Source organism: Sinohyriopsis cumingii, chromosome 1 (genome assembly GCF_028554795.1).
Source record: "Sinohyriopsis cumingii isolate HCF-2022 chromosome 1, ASM2855479v2, whole genome shotgun sequence".
Taxonomy (NCBI): domain Eukaryota; kingdom Metazoa; phylum Mollusca; class Bivalvia; order Unionida; family Unionidae; genus Sinohyriopsis; species Sinohyriopsis cumingii.
In genome coordinates, this window is record NC_142961.1 from 80,111,738 (window position 1) to 80,130,905 (window position 19,168).

A 19,168-nucleotide genomic window follows, 5' to 3' on the forward strand; every position below is an offset into this window, starting at 1 on the left:
AATATTGCTTCCATCGAAAACAGTGTGCATAAGAACTTCCACAAAATAAGTTTAAAGTTGCATGTATGAAAATGTACTATGTGTAGTATATAATTTTTATTCACTTAAAGTGCTTGTTGTGACAGAAGTCACACTGGTAGAGATATAATTGGACTTGTCATGACATCTTTTTTCAGGTTGACATGAATGGTTGTTAAACTAAATTTGATTGTCTTTTTTGGCCCAGGAACAAGCATTCTGTCATAATTTGAACTTTGCATCAAGGAAGTTTTAAAAATGCGTGTTTAAAATATGGGCTACCCAGAAAACCCAAAATGGTTGATTCCCAGCATAATTCATCTTTAGATAACAATTTTGTTTGGCAAATACTGATGATAGTGATGATGACAATTTTTTTTAAAGTTATGAAGTATAGTAGATTATTGGAACTGAGGAAGTTTAATGGAGGTATCAGTGAGTGATTTTGAGGCCAAAATGGTCATAAATTTGAGTCTGATATACATGTAGGATGAACAAAACCGACAGCATTCCAGTAAACCCCCTTTGCACCGGTATTTCAAAATTAAATGTAGAAAAGGCGGAATGATAAGTCTAATTAAAAGACATACAATTTAAAAGTAGAGAGCAATTTTTGTTTCTTCTCTCATACAGTTTAGGCCTGCAGGATGTTGTGCAACAAAACTATATAGCCTTATTTGGGTTAAGATAAATGGAATAAATAAGAATCTGAAAATGGGACAGTGCATTAGGAAGTAAAGATATTTATTTGATCAAAATACCTCCGTCAGAACAAGCAATCTAGGGTATCGATGGACTTAAAACCCTAATGCAGCAATTTGGAACAGATAACAAACTGGGCATAGTACCATAGTGAGTATAGCACTACTTCAAGAAAGTGAAACAGTTTCATACTTTGTTCCAACTTGTACCGTATACTTCTAGCATGGAAATTTGACAAACTTTTTATCGCCTAGAATATCATATATGGTTTGCACACTTTGTAGTTAAAATGAAACTATGGTCTTATCTTGGATTATTGGAAATTCTTTTCTGCCAGTAGAGCCTCAACCCCTTCCAAGGACTTGTTTTTTAGGTGGGTGGCATGGGGAGGAGGTAGGTATTGAGTGCAAATTATATACTAAAATTGGGTTATTATGATCTAATCTTCAGTAATACTGCTGTTTAAGTTTTGTCCAGATTATAATTACTTGGTAACTTTCCTTTTATTGCTATGAAACTTTCAGCGCCCACCTGTTTGTATTTATATCAGAACAAATGCCAAAATTCCCTAATAATGTATATAATACATCTTAAGACTCTTATAATCAGGACAATACTTTAAAAGCATTATTGACTAAAGATTATATCATAGTATCCAGTTTAATATTCAATACTAAGAGGTAAAACAAGGTAGATTTTGCAGGGTTTTATTTCAGGATATATTGTGATCAATCACAAATGTACATAAATCTGTGTCTGATTGTCTATGTATTACTGTGCCAGTCAGCCCTTTATGTAATCTAAACTGTTTACACCAGGTGGAGGGAGATCACATTTTCATATTCTGGATGCACCTTTGGTAGGGGATTGGGGAGTATGGTTCAGGAGTTAATTTATGTATTTGTATTCTTCTTCAGTGTGTACAGGAGAGCTCTAGGAGGAACTGTGCAGTGTGTTTGGAATATCTGCACACATCTCGAAATGAGGCTCATGTACCCAAATGTGGACATCTTATTCACAGGTAGTTTGATGCATGTCTTCTTGCATGAGGATTCTTTATTATGTATGGTACATTTCACCCAATGCTAAGGTTATTTACTTCAATATTTATTTTGATTTGATTTTCCAGATGATCTAGAAATTGTGATTTAAATGTAGATCTTATGTATTACACAAGGCATGGGATGTATGATAACACAGTAATACAGTGCCCCAGCTAAAAACTTTAAAAGGGGGCATCTGCCGACATTGGGGCATTTATAACTTAAAAATTAAGTGCCTTCATTGAGACATCAGAAATATTTGATAAAATTTCTTGAGAAATAAATCCAGTGTATTGATAAATCTCCATCAAATGCAGCATAAGAATGTAATTAATCTGTTAAATGATATAAAAAGGAAGAGTGAAGTGATATAAATACACATTTTTAGTAGCCAATCAACATACTCAGTTCTTGAACTAGTTTCATGTTTAGCTCGACTGGTCATGGACCAGAAGAGCATATATAATGACCTTTTGTCCATTTTCTATGGCCTGCTGTCCATCTGACATTCATCTGTTAGCACAAGTTTGTCACTACCCCTCCAGAACTACTTGGAGGTTTGATGTGAAACTTTACACTCACACATAAATCCCAAGGTCTAGTTGGTCCAAAATGAAAATGCTCCTCTCAGACATCTAATATGGCAGCTGCAGCAGCCATCTTGAAAATCAACATGTTGCTACTCATCCTAAATAGATGGTCTTACCAGCATGGGATTTTCGCTAAAAGTGTTCAAATTAGTCTAGTTGGTCCTAAATGAAAAAAGTATTCTTCTGATAGCTCATGTGGTTGCCATTTCAGCCACCTTGCAAATCTTGTTACTGCTACAGTGTGACCCCGCTATAACGCGCTCTATTATAACGCGATTTTGGATATAAAGCGGTCGTAACGTGGCTCCTGAAATTTCATATACACCGCTCCCTCGATAACTCGCGCCCGGATAACTCACGATCCCGCTTATAACGCGGTGTCCGTCTTGGCTCCCGATTTTTTACAGAGAAAATGTATTTAAAATATCTTTAAAATATGCTGAACATGAAAAAATTACGATAAGAATTGATAAATTAAACCTTGATACATTGCTCGTTTTATCATCGCAAATGGTGATTAAAGCCCATAAAAATATAATCCATATTTTGAAATTTGCAAGTTCTAAAGAAGAATTAATTTCAGAGATCTTGAAAACGCCAATTTTTGATCTGGGACGCAGAAAATCACTGAGGCGGGAGTCCTCCGTACGCATGTAATAGGTGCGCGGGAAAATTCAAAGATTTGCCAGTCCTGTTTCAGCCACCTGCTTTGTGGGAAAATGTGTTGATCAGTTAACTGCTGATATTTACAATGACAGAATTCAGTGACTGAAAGACTCTTTGATGTACTGTTGCCATTTTATAAGAGTACATTAAAAAAAAAAGAACATGATGCAACAGCTAGGCTGCTAGTTCAAAGGCTTTGAATAGCGGCCGAGTGAGAAAATGTACTAATATTTAGTGATTGAATTCAGAGGCAGAAAGACCCAGTTTTAAAATCCTAGCGAGACCTCTGTTTAAAGATATCATATATTATGTAAGTTTTTATGATAAATAGTTGTCAGTATACTGTAAATAAACAGTCACGTTCTAATCCTTTAATTCCGTTTCATTGTAAACATTATAATCACAACATATTCTGTTCACTGAAAACATGAAAAGAGTCAATCGACCGTCACATCGAAACCCGTGAGTACTTCTGTGAGAACCTAATTACATGTACATGCCGGCTTTGTTTTGATCAACAACTTGGGGGAACTGTTTGTTGCATTAAAAAAAATCGATTACAAGAGACCTCGGGTGCTGGATTAAGGGTCTTGGAGCTGCCTTTGACGTAAAGCAAAACAGTAACAGAGACAACGACGATGATAGTGACTTCGAATGTTTCAGTGAAACTGATGTCATTAATGCCGAGGCTGTTTGGGAGAAATTCGTACAGACTCATGGTCCTGAGATGGGCGTTTCTCTTGATGATATGGAGGAGTGGATTTGTGCTGACAATGATTGTCCCACAGCCGAATACATGTCAGATGAAACTATAATTATTTCTATAGCAAACAAATATGCAGCAGAAGACGATTCTAATTGGAGTAACACAAGTGTTGAAAGTGATGTAGACGCAGATGTTGCACCCCCCACCCCTCTGCACAGGAAGCAATCAAATATTTTGATATTGCCATAAGGTGGCTGCAGACCTGAAATGTTGACTAAGTAAAGCTCATGCAGTTGAGAAATCTGAGGGATTTTGCTTGGCGGCAGAGAAACCAAGGAGTAACACACACAAAAAAAACCAACTGATTTTTTCAAAAAGTGAATTGATATTTGTCAAGCGTGGAACAAACAGCAAGTATTAACTTGTTCTAATTTACATTGTTTTAAATTTGTAGACCAATTAAATGTCTGTACTGATTAACCCTTGTTTTTTTTGTTTTCCATTTTACTTCTATCACATTCAAAAATATTTATCTATCGTTCGATCGACACTGTTTCTCAAAAAGAGTCGATCTTTTGTATATAAAAAAAATGTCTAATTTGGATCAAACAATAAAACTAGAATGTATCCAATTCAACATAAAAATTAGTGATGTAGTACACAATATGTGAAGTGGTACACATGTTAAGCGAACGGAAACCACGTGGAATAATGTTTTTGATGATCGCCTCAATATACTGTAATTTATCCTGAAATTAATGTTGTCCTATGAGGAAATAATAAAGTACACCGTTATGAAGAGATATTTATTAACATTTAATCTCAGAACGATTATAAAGTGAGTATTCAACAGTATAATCTGCCTCCCCCCCCTTATTTCTCCGTTATGTCGTCAATCACATTATTGGTTTTGGGCTTATTTTATAGGTCCCTCGATAACTCGCGCCTCACTTATAGTGCGGTCGATGTTTCTGGACCCCGATGTGCGCGAGTTATCGAGGGAGTTGTGTACATGTGTTTTTCTTGTGCACAAAAGAAAATCTTAAAAAATATGAAAAAAACCCGTAAAAAGCTGCTTATCATTTTGGGATAGAGATCGCGTATAAATAAAAAATGCAAAACGATTGTGGCTTGGCTCCTGAAATTTTATATGTATTTTTCTTGTACACGAAAAAGTACTTTTTCTTTCTTCCTAAAAGTAAGAAGAAGAAAAAAAACCATAAAAAGTTTATTCTAGGATCGCGTAGGTCTTCGCCAATGTCCCAGACTTGGATTGTTTTTCCTTATTGGCTGCAAAACATACCATGTGGCTTTTTTATTTGTTGGCGACATTGTTGGCTGTTTAAACTTTTATATACAACCATTGATTTGGAGTGGAGAAATTCAGAGGCCCCATGAAAGGAAGCCGCAAACTGGATATAAAATGCACTGAAATTTGTCTATTGTTACATAAACAAATTCTTTGTCTATACTGACAAACCATCTAAACAGTGCATTGTTATATCATAATCCGCTTATCCTGACATCTAGTATGAGTTCTGTATGTTGTGAAATATCCGCTTATTTGTTGTTGGCATTTCTGGTAACTGAGATCAACTGGACAAGGCATTCTATCGTAATCTGTCTTTCATCGGATTTTTGGCCGCTTGCTAGTAATTAATATCTTTACAAAGACTGGCATTTGTGTGTGGATGGTAAGTAAAATTCCTCTTCTTTTCACTTCAAATTAAATCCTTCAGAACACTCACGTTTTCTGTAATAATTCATGTCATCAGAACACCTGCGTCTCTATCGTCCGTTGACCCTTTATTAATTTTCAGACGCATGCATAGAAGACAGCATCACGCTGCTACCACAAATGTATAAAAAAAATTTTTTTTAAAAATCTTATTGGTTTATTCAGCAGGCATGGAGGGACAGTATCTAGAATAGTCTAAACGATGGCCAATTCCTTTTAAAAATGTATCCAGATAAAACAGTTTGCTGAAATTTCAAAGGAAACAGATTACCTTTGAAGCACCAACTGTTATGAAAACGTACTCAGCAAATGGAAAAAATCGCTGTCTCAGTCATGCAATACAATTATTTGATGTTGCCGCCACAATAAGAAATGGGCATTCGTTTGGTTCTCCAAAGCTGTTCTTTAGCGGCGACTTCAAAAGCGCATGCACCCTTCATCAAAGAAAGCCGACTACAATCTTTCAATAACAGCAAAGAAGTTTTCTTCAAAGGAAGTCAGTACCAAACTTAAATAAAAGTGATGGAATCTGATGGATTTTTTAATTTTCCAACAATTATTGGAACACTTTAACTGCTGTGAAAGTTTACTTTTTGTAGGGAAAATGTTTATGCCAACGGCGGCTTAAAATGCAAACTAACTTTTACCGACTTCGAACGTACTTCAAAGTAAATGTGCTTCATCATTTGTTACGTGACTGTGCTATGTTTTTCCACTGAATTCAGACCAATATGACCTGTTACAAAATTAATGAATATTTTAAAGCTGTGTATGCATATTTTTGATGGAATCACTTGTATTGTGGATTCAATGTATATGATAAAGGTTCGCAGGTGAGTACACTGCGTTGATACTCTGATCATGCTGTACATTAGACATTTATATATGAACAGTATTCACGTATATGTACCAATTCATGGTTCTCTAAATAAAGTAAACTATTATATGATGTCTTCTCTCTTTTCACTACAGGTGTATTTCTCATTTAATATGCATTAATTCAAGATAGCAACTGTGCCGACGAAGCACGTATTTTACCACCCGCATTTATTACCCCACCCCCAATTTTTTTTTTGCGGGGGGTATGTTTTCTTCAGCTAACTAACTTGGTTGCATATAACACGGTTCGGTTCATAACACGGATTCTATGGCTCCCAACTACCGTGTTATAGCGGTGTCCCACTGTACTCATGAATGGAAAGTCATGAAGTTCTAGTGAGAAGACTCCTTAAGCTGTCTAGTTTGAAAATGGTACTGATCTGATGTCCATTAGAGCAGCTGTTATTATTACTCCTGCTAGATGGAATTCTTGTCAGTGTTAGGTTTCACCAGAAGAGTCTCTGCTTGCTGAGACTTCTGGAGGCTGTTGTGGCATTCATTCTCAATGTCTATGGCACTTTGGTGGAGTTACTCCTACTCCATAGGGATGCTGCCTTAGAGACTCAAAAGGTTTTGTTGGAACAAAGCAAGGACTTGTTGATCTTCACTAGATGAAGAGTGCTTATTTGGCTTCATAATCCCAACAGTAACCTTCTAAAATGATTATGTGTATCAAGGACTCGCAGTTTGTTTCATCAAACCAAATTACAATCCCAATGACAAGAATTGTTCACCGTTCTAATGAAGGTGTCAGTAGTGAAGGTTGTTGTTGTTGTTATAGGGTTTAACGCCATTTTTCAGCACAAGATAGGCTATACATGGCAGCCAGTATTAATGGTGGAGGAAGAACCGGGAAAACCCTGGAAAGAACCACCGACCCACGAGAAGCTACCGGCAAGCTTTCTCACATATCCACATTTGCCAAGCCCGAGACTCGAACCCACGCAGACAGAGGTGAGATGGCAGTGATCCGTGATGGACAGTGCTTTAGACCACTCGGCCACTCGGGGCCCCAGTAGTGAAGGTACTATACTGTAAAAGTTTGGGATTCAATTTCTTGATCTTCCTGATTTTGAAGAAAGGAGGAGAATTACAACTCTTCATCAATCTTTCCCCATTAATCTAGTTTATTTGTAAACTATTCATCAAGTTCAAGAGGTCAGCCTCACTTTCGGAAAATTATGTAAGCCAATGACTCTCTAGACCTCCATGATGTATACCTTTATATAACCATCTTCCTGTCAGACCCCTGGGTGGCTGAGTGGTCTAAAGCTCACAACTTTACAGATCACTGCCATATCACCTCTGTCCACATGTTTTCGAGTCTCTGGCTCAGCCAGTATGGATATGTGAAAAGGTGTACCAGTAGATTCATGTGCATTGGTCTTTCTTTCCAGGGTTTTCCTGGGTTCTTTCTCCATGAGTTATAGAGGATGCCATATATAGTCTATCTTGCACTGAGAAATGGTACTAAACACAAAACAACAACAACAGCAGTTATCTTCCTATTCCACAGGAAATTAATACAGTTCGGTTTGGGCAAGCAGTTCTTTCAATTTTGGGCTTTTCCCTTCAGCCAAGCTTCGTTGTTGAAAGCCTTTCCTTGGATGATGAGAGTAACTGCAGTTCACTTAAAATTGTTACGGGTTCTTATCATCCAGTTTTTTTATTATTTGGTATGTAGTGTTCTCAAATATGCCTTACTGAGAGCTCTGCCACTCTTTTGAAAGACACTGACTTGTCTGCAGAAGTCCTGATTCTTTCTGAAATTTTTGTTAAATAAGATTAAATATTTTCACAAATCATGGGAAAATTCACCCCCAACAAAAACACTGTCCCTAATAACAAGAGCATTACATTGTCACCTCACCCCTAACTCAGACTCCTGGGGACCCTGAATGCAGTAGCAGATCTGCTTCCCTTAGAAAAGTTTCATATTAGAACTCTCCAGTTTCTGCTGCTAGCAAACTGGAGACCTCATAAGAACCCCTTGTTCAGTTCAGGATCCAGATTTCGTCAGCACCTGAGTTAGTGTCTCAAGCAAGTCAGAGTTATGATACATGTCTCAGAACCTAGCATTGTCTTGTATACTGACACCTCAGGTTTCGGCTGGGCTGCTCCTCTAGAGCCAGGCAATGTATTTCTTCAAGGCTTAATTTACTTTCATATCTACAATCTAGAAATGTAAGCCATTTTCCAAGCATTGCAAGCTTGCCTCAACCTCGTATGGAGCACCTGTCATATAATACCCTCAGGTTCTCTCTGGGCTCCACCATACTGTCTAATCCTCAACTTTCAGAACTGATTAGATATTTTGAGATTCAAAGACTTGTTTTATATTCTGGTTGGAACTTTTTATATGGTTTTTTTTTCATTATGTATTTAGCCATCATTAAGCTTTCCTTCAACAACCTTACTTTTAACAGTTTTCCAAAATTCCTGCCTTGCTGGTAAAAAAGAGTTACCTCCAAGTCAGTTGCAGCTATGATTCAGTTGCTCTTCTTTGCCAGCCCAGCCTTATCCCAAATCCATTTGCATCTGTGCTAGATAGACTCCTTTGTTTGACAGGAGTCTATTGTATTTATTTGGTTAAATCAAAAGGGAGAATAACTTGTGTAAAAGGCTAAAAGGTTGTAGTCTTCTTCTCCCTTTCAAAGGTACCTCCATTATTTTGGCAGCCACCATTTAGAGGTGGATTATTGTTATTACCTTCATGACTGTCGGTCCATGAGGTTTGGGGCAATTGTTGCATCATGGGCTGTTCTGGATCATTTTTCTCTGCATGAAGTCATGGTATCTGCATTCTGGCAATCTCACTCTACTCTTTTCTTTCTATTGTCATTAATTGTCATACTAGAGCAAAAGCATCTGTGCATTTGGCCTAGTAGTCTTGGCACAGCAAGTTGTAAAGTCATCCTAAAATCTGCAGTAGAGTCTGGGGCCCCGAGCGTTGGAGTGGTCTAAAGCGCTTTCTGTTACGGATCACTGCCATCTCACCTCTCTCTGAGTGGGTTTGAGTCTCAGAGTCAGCCAATGTGGGTATGTGAGAAAGCTTGCCAGTAGCTTCTCGTGGGTCGGTGGTTCTTTCTGCGGGGTTTCCCTGGTTCCTCTTCCACCATTAATACTGGCCACCATGTATAGTCTATCGTGTGCTGAAAAATGGCATTAAACCCTACAACAACAACAACTGCAATAGAGTCCCTACTGACAGAAGATAACAATAATAATAATAATGAGGACTTTGTATAGTGCATAATCTTTAGAAGCTCTAAGCACTTTACAACATTAGACAACACCTATAAGATAAAAAACATATAATGATATGATTACAAAAACAAACACTATGAAATTAGAAAACAAACAAAAAACATGCTGAGAATATTTAAGGTTGGAAACATTATTAGGTCTTTAAGTTTGTTCTTGCAGTCGAAATAAGTGAGCTTGGAGAGTACTCTTGAATGGGATCACTGTGTCTTTGTGTATAAGTTCAGTGGGCAATTCATTCCACGTTGCTGGGCCCTGGTATGCAAAAGAACGCTGCCCATATGACTTTGTTTTCATAGTGGGAATAATGATTATACGATTGTCAGAAGAGGAGCATAAGTATCTTGCTGGTGTATACGCATGGGTGAGGTCGGATAGGTATGTTGGACAAGAGTCCGACAGTGAAATGTAGCACAGAGAAAAAAAATTGTGTTTGATTCTGGATCGAATGGATAGCCAGTGTAGGGTACAGAGCAGCAGGGAGGTATGCTCTGGTTGTGGTACTCTAAGTATGATCCGAGCAGCTGTGTTTTGAACTTTTTTAAGTTTCTGGAGCAGATATTGAGATGAACCAGACAGAATTGAGTTACAATAGTCCAGTCTTGAAAGTACTAATGAACACACAAATGTTTTAGTGGCATCAACTGAAAGATATTTGCGAATTGAGCTGATGCATCTCAGCTCAAGATATGCAGCCTTGCATATGTTCATGACATGTTCGTGCAATGTGAGAGTACTGTCCAGAGTAACACCTAGGTTTCATACTGATTGTGTGAATTTAATGTTGGTGTTGCTGACATTTATTGTTTGAGGTAAAGGATGTGAACGAGAAAGTCTTTGTGTTGTGATCAGAATGGCCTCAGTTTTATCATCATTCATCTGCAGCTTGTTACATGTCATCCATGATTTCACATCAGAAATGCACCTCTCTACACACTTGGGTGGTAGCATCAACTTCAGCTGGGTGGCTAGATTTGTATATCTGGGTGTCATCAGCGTACAATTGGTGAGACACTGGATGATGATCTATGACACTTGAGAGTGGCTGAGTGTATAGAATGAAGAGAACAGGTCCAGGAACAGACCCCTGTGGAACACCACAACATAGATCAACTGAGCTGGAGTGTATTCCATTTTCAGATACAATTTGTGTCCTGTTGACCAAGTATGACTTGAACCACAGTATGGCTGTATCATGAATGCCAGATACGTGCTGGAGACGGTGAAGTAATATATCATGGTCTATTGTGTCAAATGCTGCAGACAAATCAAGGAGGGTAAGGACTGTAATCTTTCCACTATCTAACGCAGAGAGAATGTCATTAAGTACTTTTAGAAGAGTAGTTTCAGTACTGTGGCAAGGGCGATATGCAGATTGTACATTGCTAAAAAGACTGTTTGAATTGAGCTACAAGCTGGGATAGAACAATCTTTTCTAAGATTTTTTATATGAATGGGATATTAGAAACTGGGCAGTAGTTCTTTAAATCGTTATGGTCTAGTGTTGGTATCTTCATCAGAGGCTTTACAATGGCAGTTTTGAAAAATGATGGAAATTCCCTGGATGAGAGAGAGGTATTAATAACATCAGTTAGTGAAGGCAATACTGGATCTAAGCACTCAAGCAGCAGTGATATTGGAATTGGATAAAGTTCAAAAATGACTTTGGTGCACTTCTTCATCAGGATTGTACGTACAAAATCCATAGAGACAGGTTCAAATGCTGCTAATGGTTGCCGCTCAAATTCTGTATCCCAACTGTATAGTGACGACAAGTCAATTCAAATTGTGGTGTCAAGCTTATCTCTAATGGTTTGTACTTTGTCACAGAAGAAATTTGCAAACATGTCCGGAAGGTTGACTGGAGAGAAGGTAGTTGGAAGTGGTGTAGATTTGTTCCTTGACATTAGCTTGTTAGAAATCTCGAAGAGCTCTTTTCAGCTGGAACTTTCCATGATCTTAGTAGTGTAGTGGGCTGATTTTGCTGCATGGACTATATTTGTGACATTCTTCTTAGCAGCTTCATAGATTTGCTTATGAATAGTGAGTCTGGTGGAAAGCCAAAGCCTCTCAGCTTTATGGCAGTCTCTTTTAGCAGTGCGAAGCTGGTCCCTAACACTGCTATACCATGGAGAACACTTTTGAATTGATACTCTGCTCTTGGTAGCTGGGGCATATGTGTTGAGCAATGAACGCAGGCAGTTATCGAGTTGTTCTGCTGTAGGAGATAGGCAAGTTGTTAGGCTTGCTTGGATGTCGTGCATTAGTTTGGTTCTATTTATCATACTGAGGTTTCTCTTAGTAGCAGATAAAGGTGGAGGGTTAGGGACTGATACATCCAGATGCACATAGTGCAGAGGTGATCTGATGCAAAGTCATGGGATACCAGGGAGGACCGTAGAATGTTATCATCAGGTCTATGAAGATTCCAGTCTAAAAAAATGGCAACCTCGTGCTGACGGCTGGTCTTAAGGCCATCAGCCATCCTCAGGACTAGAAAAGTCAGCAAAGTCATAATTACAGACAATCTTATATTGCTGTTAAGTTGTGGTGGTGGGCAGGTGTGGTAAACTGATGTTAATTATGTAATACTTAAATATTATTACCAGATTCCCACATATCATATATACTCACGTATAAACCTGTTCATATATAAGCCAACTCCCCAAACTGAATAGGTATAAACACTAACCCTCATAGAAGCCAACCCAAAAGTCGGAGACGACATCACAGTATGCATATTGTAAGTTCTGTAGGCAAACGTACATTCGCAAAATTACCCATGTAAATTTCTCAGGGTTGGCATGTACAATTATTAGATATGAATGGTATAAATTTGTTTGAAAAGTCAATAAATTTATTTAATTTTCTGTTTTCTTATTGATTTTGCCTAATTAAGAGTTGTATATAACTTGATTGAGCAGTGTCAAGAATTGAGCATTCGCAGGTTGCTGTAACACTACCTTTCCCTTTTGATTTGATCATTGTTTGTTTATGTGTTATTGCATTTTACTTTTTATATCAGTGTAAATACCTGACTCATTAAAATATTATCCATTATGACAACAGTGAACAACAATTGGGTTTCAATGCTTGCAATTAGGCTAGTGAGCGTGTTCACATAATGGCACCACTGCATGTACATTGTAGGTTTGAACATGCACTGAATTAAGTAGATTCCACTAAACTGAATGAAGTACATACCTTGGATTCGAATCATGGATACCACTGCATTAAGCTTTAATGATAAATCCAAAATACAGTAATAAAGTTTCAGAAATAATGCTTCAGAATTTATGCTAATACCATAAAAACTGAGTTGTAGTTTGTTTGGATGTGAGCAACCTTAAACCCCATTTTACAAAGCTGTGGTAATCATGCTAATAGTACAGAGTAAAAGGCAATCACATTTCAAAGTACTGGTATATTTGCCGGTCACAATTTCCTCTTAATACAAGCCAGTTTCAAGGTTTTAATGATGGCCTGTATTGCTATCAGTAATCAAAATACAAAACAGCCAATTATAAACAAAGAAGATGCAGAAACATCCATCTTTCCATTGTGTGGAAATTTATGATTTTGTTCAGCCAAAACACAAAAGTAAAATAGATTGATGATGATCTTCTTTGATCTGTATTCAGAATTTTAGCCTTTATTTTTGCCATTCTTTCATGAACATGTAACAGTTATGCTGGTTGTACCTTGCACAATTGTACATGTGTACCTTTTCATAAATATTACCTCAATTTGTATCATCGCTTATATCATTGAAAAAGAGTAACTTGTGAGTGCATGGATCAACATAAATGAAACAGCTATTACCAACTAGCTGAAGTGGTATCTGGAAAAATGAGATTTGGTCAAAAAATGGATAAAACAAAATCTGCATATACTATGTTTAGGAATAAACAAAGATTAAAGTTGCACTGGGCATGATTTGCACTGTGTAAGTACTGTACATTATAGTACAGTCTGGTCTCCCAGGTAAACTATTTATTTTCGTGTTGGAGAAATCAGAAAATGTGCACATGCAATATAATAACAGAAGCAATCATAGCAGTTTATAACAGTTTAGCATACAAAGAATGTATTTATTTCACATGCATATATGTCTCCCAAGATTTACAGCCATTATGGTAGTCAACAACAAAAAATCTAAAAAACTTTTAAGTTTAGACCTTGCCCCAAAGATAAGCCGACCCCCCCTTCTTCCAGGCCTTTATTTTTTTCTAAATTATTCGGCATATACATGAGTATATACAGTACTTGTTTACTCTGATGTCCTTTCAGTCTCAGTCCATGTCAAAGGAGGATGATATACGAATGACATAAATGAGTAAGAGTAAGATATTAGACTAGGACTAGACCTCTAATTGCTAACTAGAAGAGGAAATTCATCTTAAATTCAGGAAGAAAAGCAATAGCAAAGTAATGATAACAGGTTAAGTATTACCCACCCAAAACTATATTTCTCCTAAACAGATGGCCATACTAACATTAAAAAATATGACCTTTTTATTGCATATTTGCTTCATTCTATATTAAAATAATACTGATCTAATTACCAGAATTATGTCTTAATGGCCATAAAGAAAATCTTTATACGGCTACATTTACTGTTTGGATTTTCATATTTACATGGGATTTTCAGATTAATATGCAACTGGTTCTGAATGAAAATTGTGTTCATCTGACCTTCAACGTGGCTTCTAGTCTGTTTCCTCCAACCCTTTCCACTCCATTTTTGGATATTTTGACTGAGTTCTTGCAAATTGCCCATTGAAAAGTTGGAATTCTCCACCACATGAGGTGACAGCATATGGTAGCTGCTTCCTAGCAGGTCTAGCAAACTTAAACAACATTGTGCCATACCTGCATGAAATCAATAGAAAAATGATTTAGTTTACAGAAATTGTGTACATAAGATATATTATGTCTTTAATCAAATCACAGGTCAGACAAAACTACAGCGTTGATGAAATTTGACCTGGTACTAACCAGTTGCATTGCTAGTCTCATGACTCACAAATCATGCAACCTACATGTTCATAACATCAGAGGTTCAGTAGTCACATGATATCAACAATAAACCAATTTCCAATGTTGCAGTACAAAAAAATGAAAATATTAAATGAATGTCAGGTAATGGTTGTAAAACCCCCAACTCAAAACATATTTCTCATCATATTTATTCAGAAAACAATGACCAGAAACCTGTTGCTTTGCAGCAACTTGGAGAAAGCCAGATTCATCATGCATAGAGCATATTTCAATGATGTTTTTATTTGTATCACATGACTACAGCATGAACATGTGCTCTTACCAGGTTGCTGCTATTGTGACGGGTTTATGGTCTTTGTTCTAGGAATAAATATGATGAGAATTAAGTGTGCTTCCCTTTTTGACAAACATTATGTGTTATTCATATAATATTTCTACTTCTTTGTGAAAGAGTTATGAAAACAAGACCCATTTGACCTTTGAGTCAAGGCAAAGATAATTTCTTGCATTTTTGTATTTCATTGAGTTTGTGAGAACAGTGACTTGAGACATATACAAGTGAATTTTGACCTTTCTTTCTAGTTGCATTCTAATGAACAAGATGATCATAAGGTTGAAGGTTTTGACTCGAGTTTTTGGCTGTACTATTTTATGAGCTTGATAAAACAATCAATGGACTGTTATCAGATCCAGTATATGGATATATCAGGCAAATTCTTGAATGATGCCACTTGAATAACTGTTTTGTTTTTCAAAATGTTAATTATAGATTTAACCCAACTTAGCACATGTGCATATCAAAATATTATCTGAGACAACTTGAATGATCTTATCTCTGATATCAGGTTAAAGATCAGTGACCATGATAGAGTTCTGACTATGATATCAGGTTCAGGTCAGTGGCCATCAGTGGCCATGACATAGAGTTCTGTCTATGATATCAGGTTCAAGTCAATGGCCATGACATAGAGTTCTGTCTATGATACCAGGTTCAGGTCAGTGGCCATGACATAGAGTTCTGCCTATGATATCAGGTTCAAGTCAGTGGCCATGACATAGAGTTCTGTCTTTGATATCAGGTTCAGGTCAGTGGCCATGACATAGAGTTCTGTCTTTGATATCAGGTTCAGGTCAGTGGCCATGACATAGAGTTCTGTCTATGATATCAGGTTCAGGTCAGTGACCATGACATAGAATTCTGTCTATGATATCAGGTTCAGGTCAGTGGCCATGATATATGGTTCTGTCCTGCATTCACAAGCCTCTTTCAAACTTGTTAAATTCAATATGTAAGAAAATATTTTTGTTATCAAATTCGGTGTGTTGGCATTTCTTAAGAATATTAGAGATGGTTTCAGTACCAAACAGTTAAAATAGAAGAAACAGTCTTGTCTTGGATTCCTGGAAATTGTTTTCAGCCACTAAAGCATCAGACCCTTGAGGAGACTCATGCTTATCTGCAACTTTGATGGAACTTAGCTTTTAGTTGGTACTATATAGCAGGGATTGTGCTGATGTACTATTTAACATACATACACATGTGCACACACACATATACACACACACACATACATACATACATAAATCATATGTACACACACACAAACATACATACATATATACATACATATATGCATGCATGCATGCATACACAAACACACACACACACACATACATACATATGTGCATATATACATACATACATGTATAGTAGATGAATGGCATTTAAAATTCATATTTGTATTCATATGTTGATTTTGTAATCATACCTTCAGACCAATAGAGCAATTCAGTTGCCTACACATGTTTGTGTTTATTTGGTGATCATGCAGGTCCATTTTTTGACACAAACCTTGTCAGCAAAATTCAGTAAAAAATACTTGAGACAGACAAATGAAAGTCCATAGGCATACTTATCTTTATATGTAAATCACCTGATTTGATTTAGGCTGTTTTTCTCAATTTTACCAATTTTTTTTAAAAAAATTGACTTTTTGTGCTTTGTGATGTTGATCCATTTTTTTTATACAAATAAAAACCTTGTTGTCACAATTTAGCAAAACCTCTTCCGATAGGAAGTTGATCTTCATCTTGTGTATATATATGAATAAACTAATAAGATTTTATGTCAGTAATGCAGTATTGTTTCTAAATTGTTAATATTTTGGACTTACGCTAGCAGTGGGAGCATACCTCTATTATAAATGCAAATCTGTTTTATTTTTCATTGCATTCAAAGCATACTTGTGAATTTTAAATTAGATTGTACAAAATTGGAGGGCTTAAGATGATTTCAGATTGATATCCATGATTTTATTCATTGTAATTTATGACTTTGTCTCTTCATGGACACAATTTTGATAATATCGATTTATGTATATTTATTCTCTCATTTCAGTAATTGCTACAGACAGTGCTTGAAAACAGGGTAGGTTTAGTGAACAAAACTTTGTCTTCATAGTAAATAATTGCAATTATTTCTTGGTGTTCAGGGGCTATATAGCATTTTATGGACTGGATAGACTTCACAGTAAATAATTGCAATTATTTCTTGGTGTTCAGGGGCTATATTGCATTTTATGGACTGGATAGACTTCACAGTAAATAACTGCAGTTATCTCTTGGTGTTCAAGGGCTATATAGCATATTATGGACTCGATATACTTCACAGTAAATAATTGCAATTATTTCTTGGTGTTCAGGGGCTATATAGCATTTTATGGACTGGATAGACTTCACAGTAAATAATTGCAGTTATCTCTTGGTGCTCAAGGGCTATATAGCATTGTATGGACTGGATAGACTTCACAGTAAATAATTGCAATTATTTCTTGGTGTTCAGGGGCTATATAGCATTTTATGGACTGGATAGACTTCACAGTAAATAATTGCAATTATTTCATGGTCTTCAAGGGCTATATAGCATTTTATGGACTGGATAGACAGTCCATAAAAGATATTTGGATTGAATCAAAAATGTGGTCCAGATATTTTATTAGGTGAGTGTGGGAATTGACTGACTGGCCCAGTAAGTGCCATTATGGTAATAAGCAGAATGCAGTATTTTTTTTTATATTATAAAGGTTCAATGCTTACCCATTGTGGTATTTGTAGCAGCTCTATGGAGCAAGCAACTTGGCAATAACCCACTGTCCATGGCACATTACTTATATGCAGTAATGAACTGGGCACAGTGCATGACTTGTGTACAGACCAGTCTGTTTGTATAGCAATTGTCTGCCTAAAGATCTGTAGAATCTCTTGTTCTCTGCAGACCCATTGATCCAGAAGCCTTGGTTCTTCACCATGTTATGACGTTTATCTTCTTCGGGCCAACATCACCCACCGACAGCAGCACACTCGGTATAACAACTCAGCACCACAGCTAAACAAGACCTACAATACAGTGCATATACAGAGATACAGTGTTACTGTCATTCCATCCCTCCTTCACTCCTTCAGCACTAAACTCACCATTCACCAGTTACCATTCACCAGTCACCGGCCATCAATCAATCAATCATCAATCAGTCAGCTGTAAATATAATATCCAAATCCATGTATTACAAATGACACGGTCACATAAGACAACATGTAATGATGTCATGTACTGTAAACTTGAGCTGATTTTATACAAATTTTAGTATTGGGACTACTGTGCATGGTGATAATCAGGTTCAGAAATGAACCTGTATCTGACAAGAATCTTATAGTACTTAACATAACACCTTCTCTTCCTTAATAAATACAACATTATCGTGAATATAATCGTTCTATTAAGTTACATACAGGTAAACTAGAAAACAGACTATAACATTGCATTATACAACACTAGTCGGGATTACCTATAATACAAGATAAATGCGATAGTAAAATAATTATATCCTATAATACAAATAGGAAAATAATATTAACTCACATATCTCTACAGCTGGAGATCGCAAATCATTAAAGTAGACTGCTCACTGACAAGTCTTCTCATAATGTGATGTTTTACTCTACAACGAGGTCAAATTACACACAGACCATGTAGACATACAAAAAAACGAAACCCGAGTACATGTATTTAATCCAAATAATAAATAAAAAATACATACAATTCTGGGACACCCTGATCTGCCTGTGCATAATATTTCAGTAAATCAGAACCTGTGTTGTTTTCTAAATGATTACTTCTAACAAATTACAGATAAGACCAGCTAGCACATTATGCAGCCACAAATCAATCTTGGTGTGTACAGTTTGCAGTTTGATTTGACTTGTGAGCAAGTATGTACAACAGGCATGTGCAACCAATGGCCAATGGGCCAGATCTGACCAGTGACCTGATTTTGTCTACTTATGTACATCATAAAGGTGTAGCAATAAAAATCACAAATCCAGCCCATGTCTTAGAGGAAGTTGCACACATGGCTGATATATGGTAATAAATATGCAATGTGCACCAAAATAATGGCTTTGCATTGCATCCATTTTTCATAGTCCCAGAAAATGTCATGATGATACAAGTCTACGCCATTAAACGGGAAATTGAATGTAATGCTTTGGATAAACAGTTGAT

General features: G+C 36.7%; 1 protein-coding gene across 2 annotated transcripts in view; it reads left to right on the forward strand.

The window, feature by feature from the left end:
* LOC149807208 (RING finger and CHY zinc finger domain-containing protein 1-like) overlaps positions 1–19,168 on the forward strand; it is a 59,417-nt gene that overhangs the window by 20,374 nt on the left and 19,875 nt on the right. For both annotated transcript variants that reach the window (XR_016422007.1, XM_089963555.1), the window contains exons 5-6: positions 1,638–1,741; positions 17,006–17,035. Coding sequence is in view for 1 of the 2 variants with exons in the window: in XM_089963555.1 (XP_089819681.1) it covers positions 1,638–1,741; positions 17,006–17,035 (134 nt within the window). In the remaining variant the exon portion in view is untranslated. The remainder of the gene's footprint in view (positions 1–1,637; positions 1,742–17,005; positions 17,036–19,168) is intronic.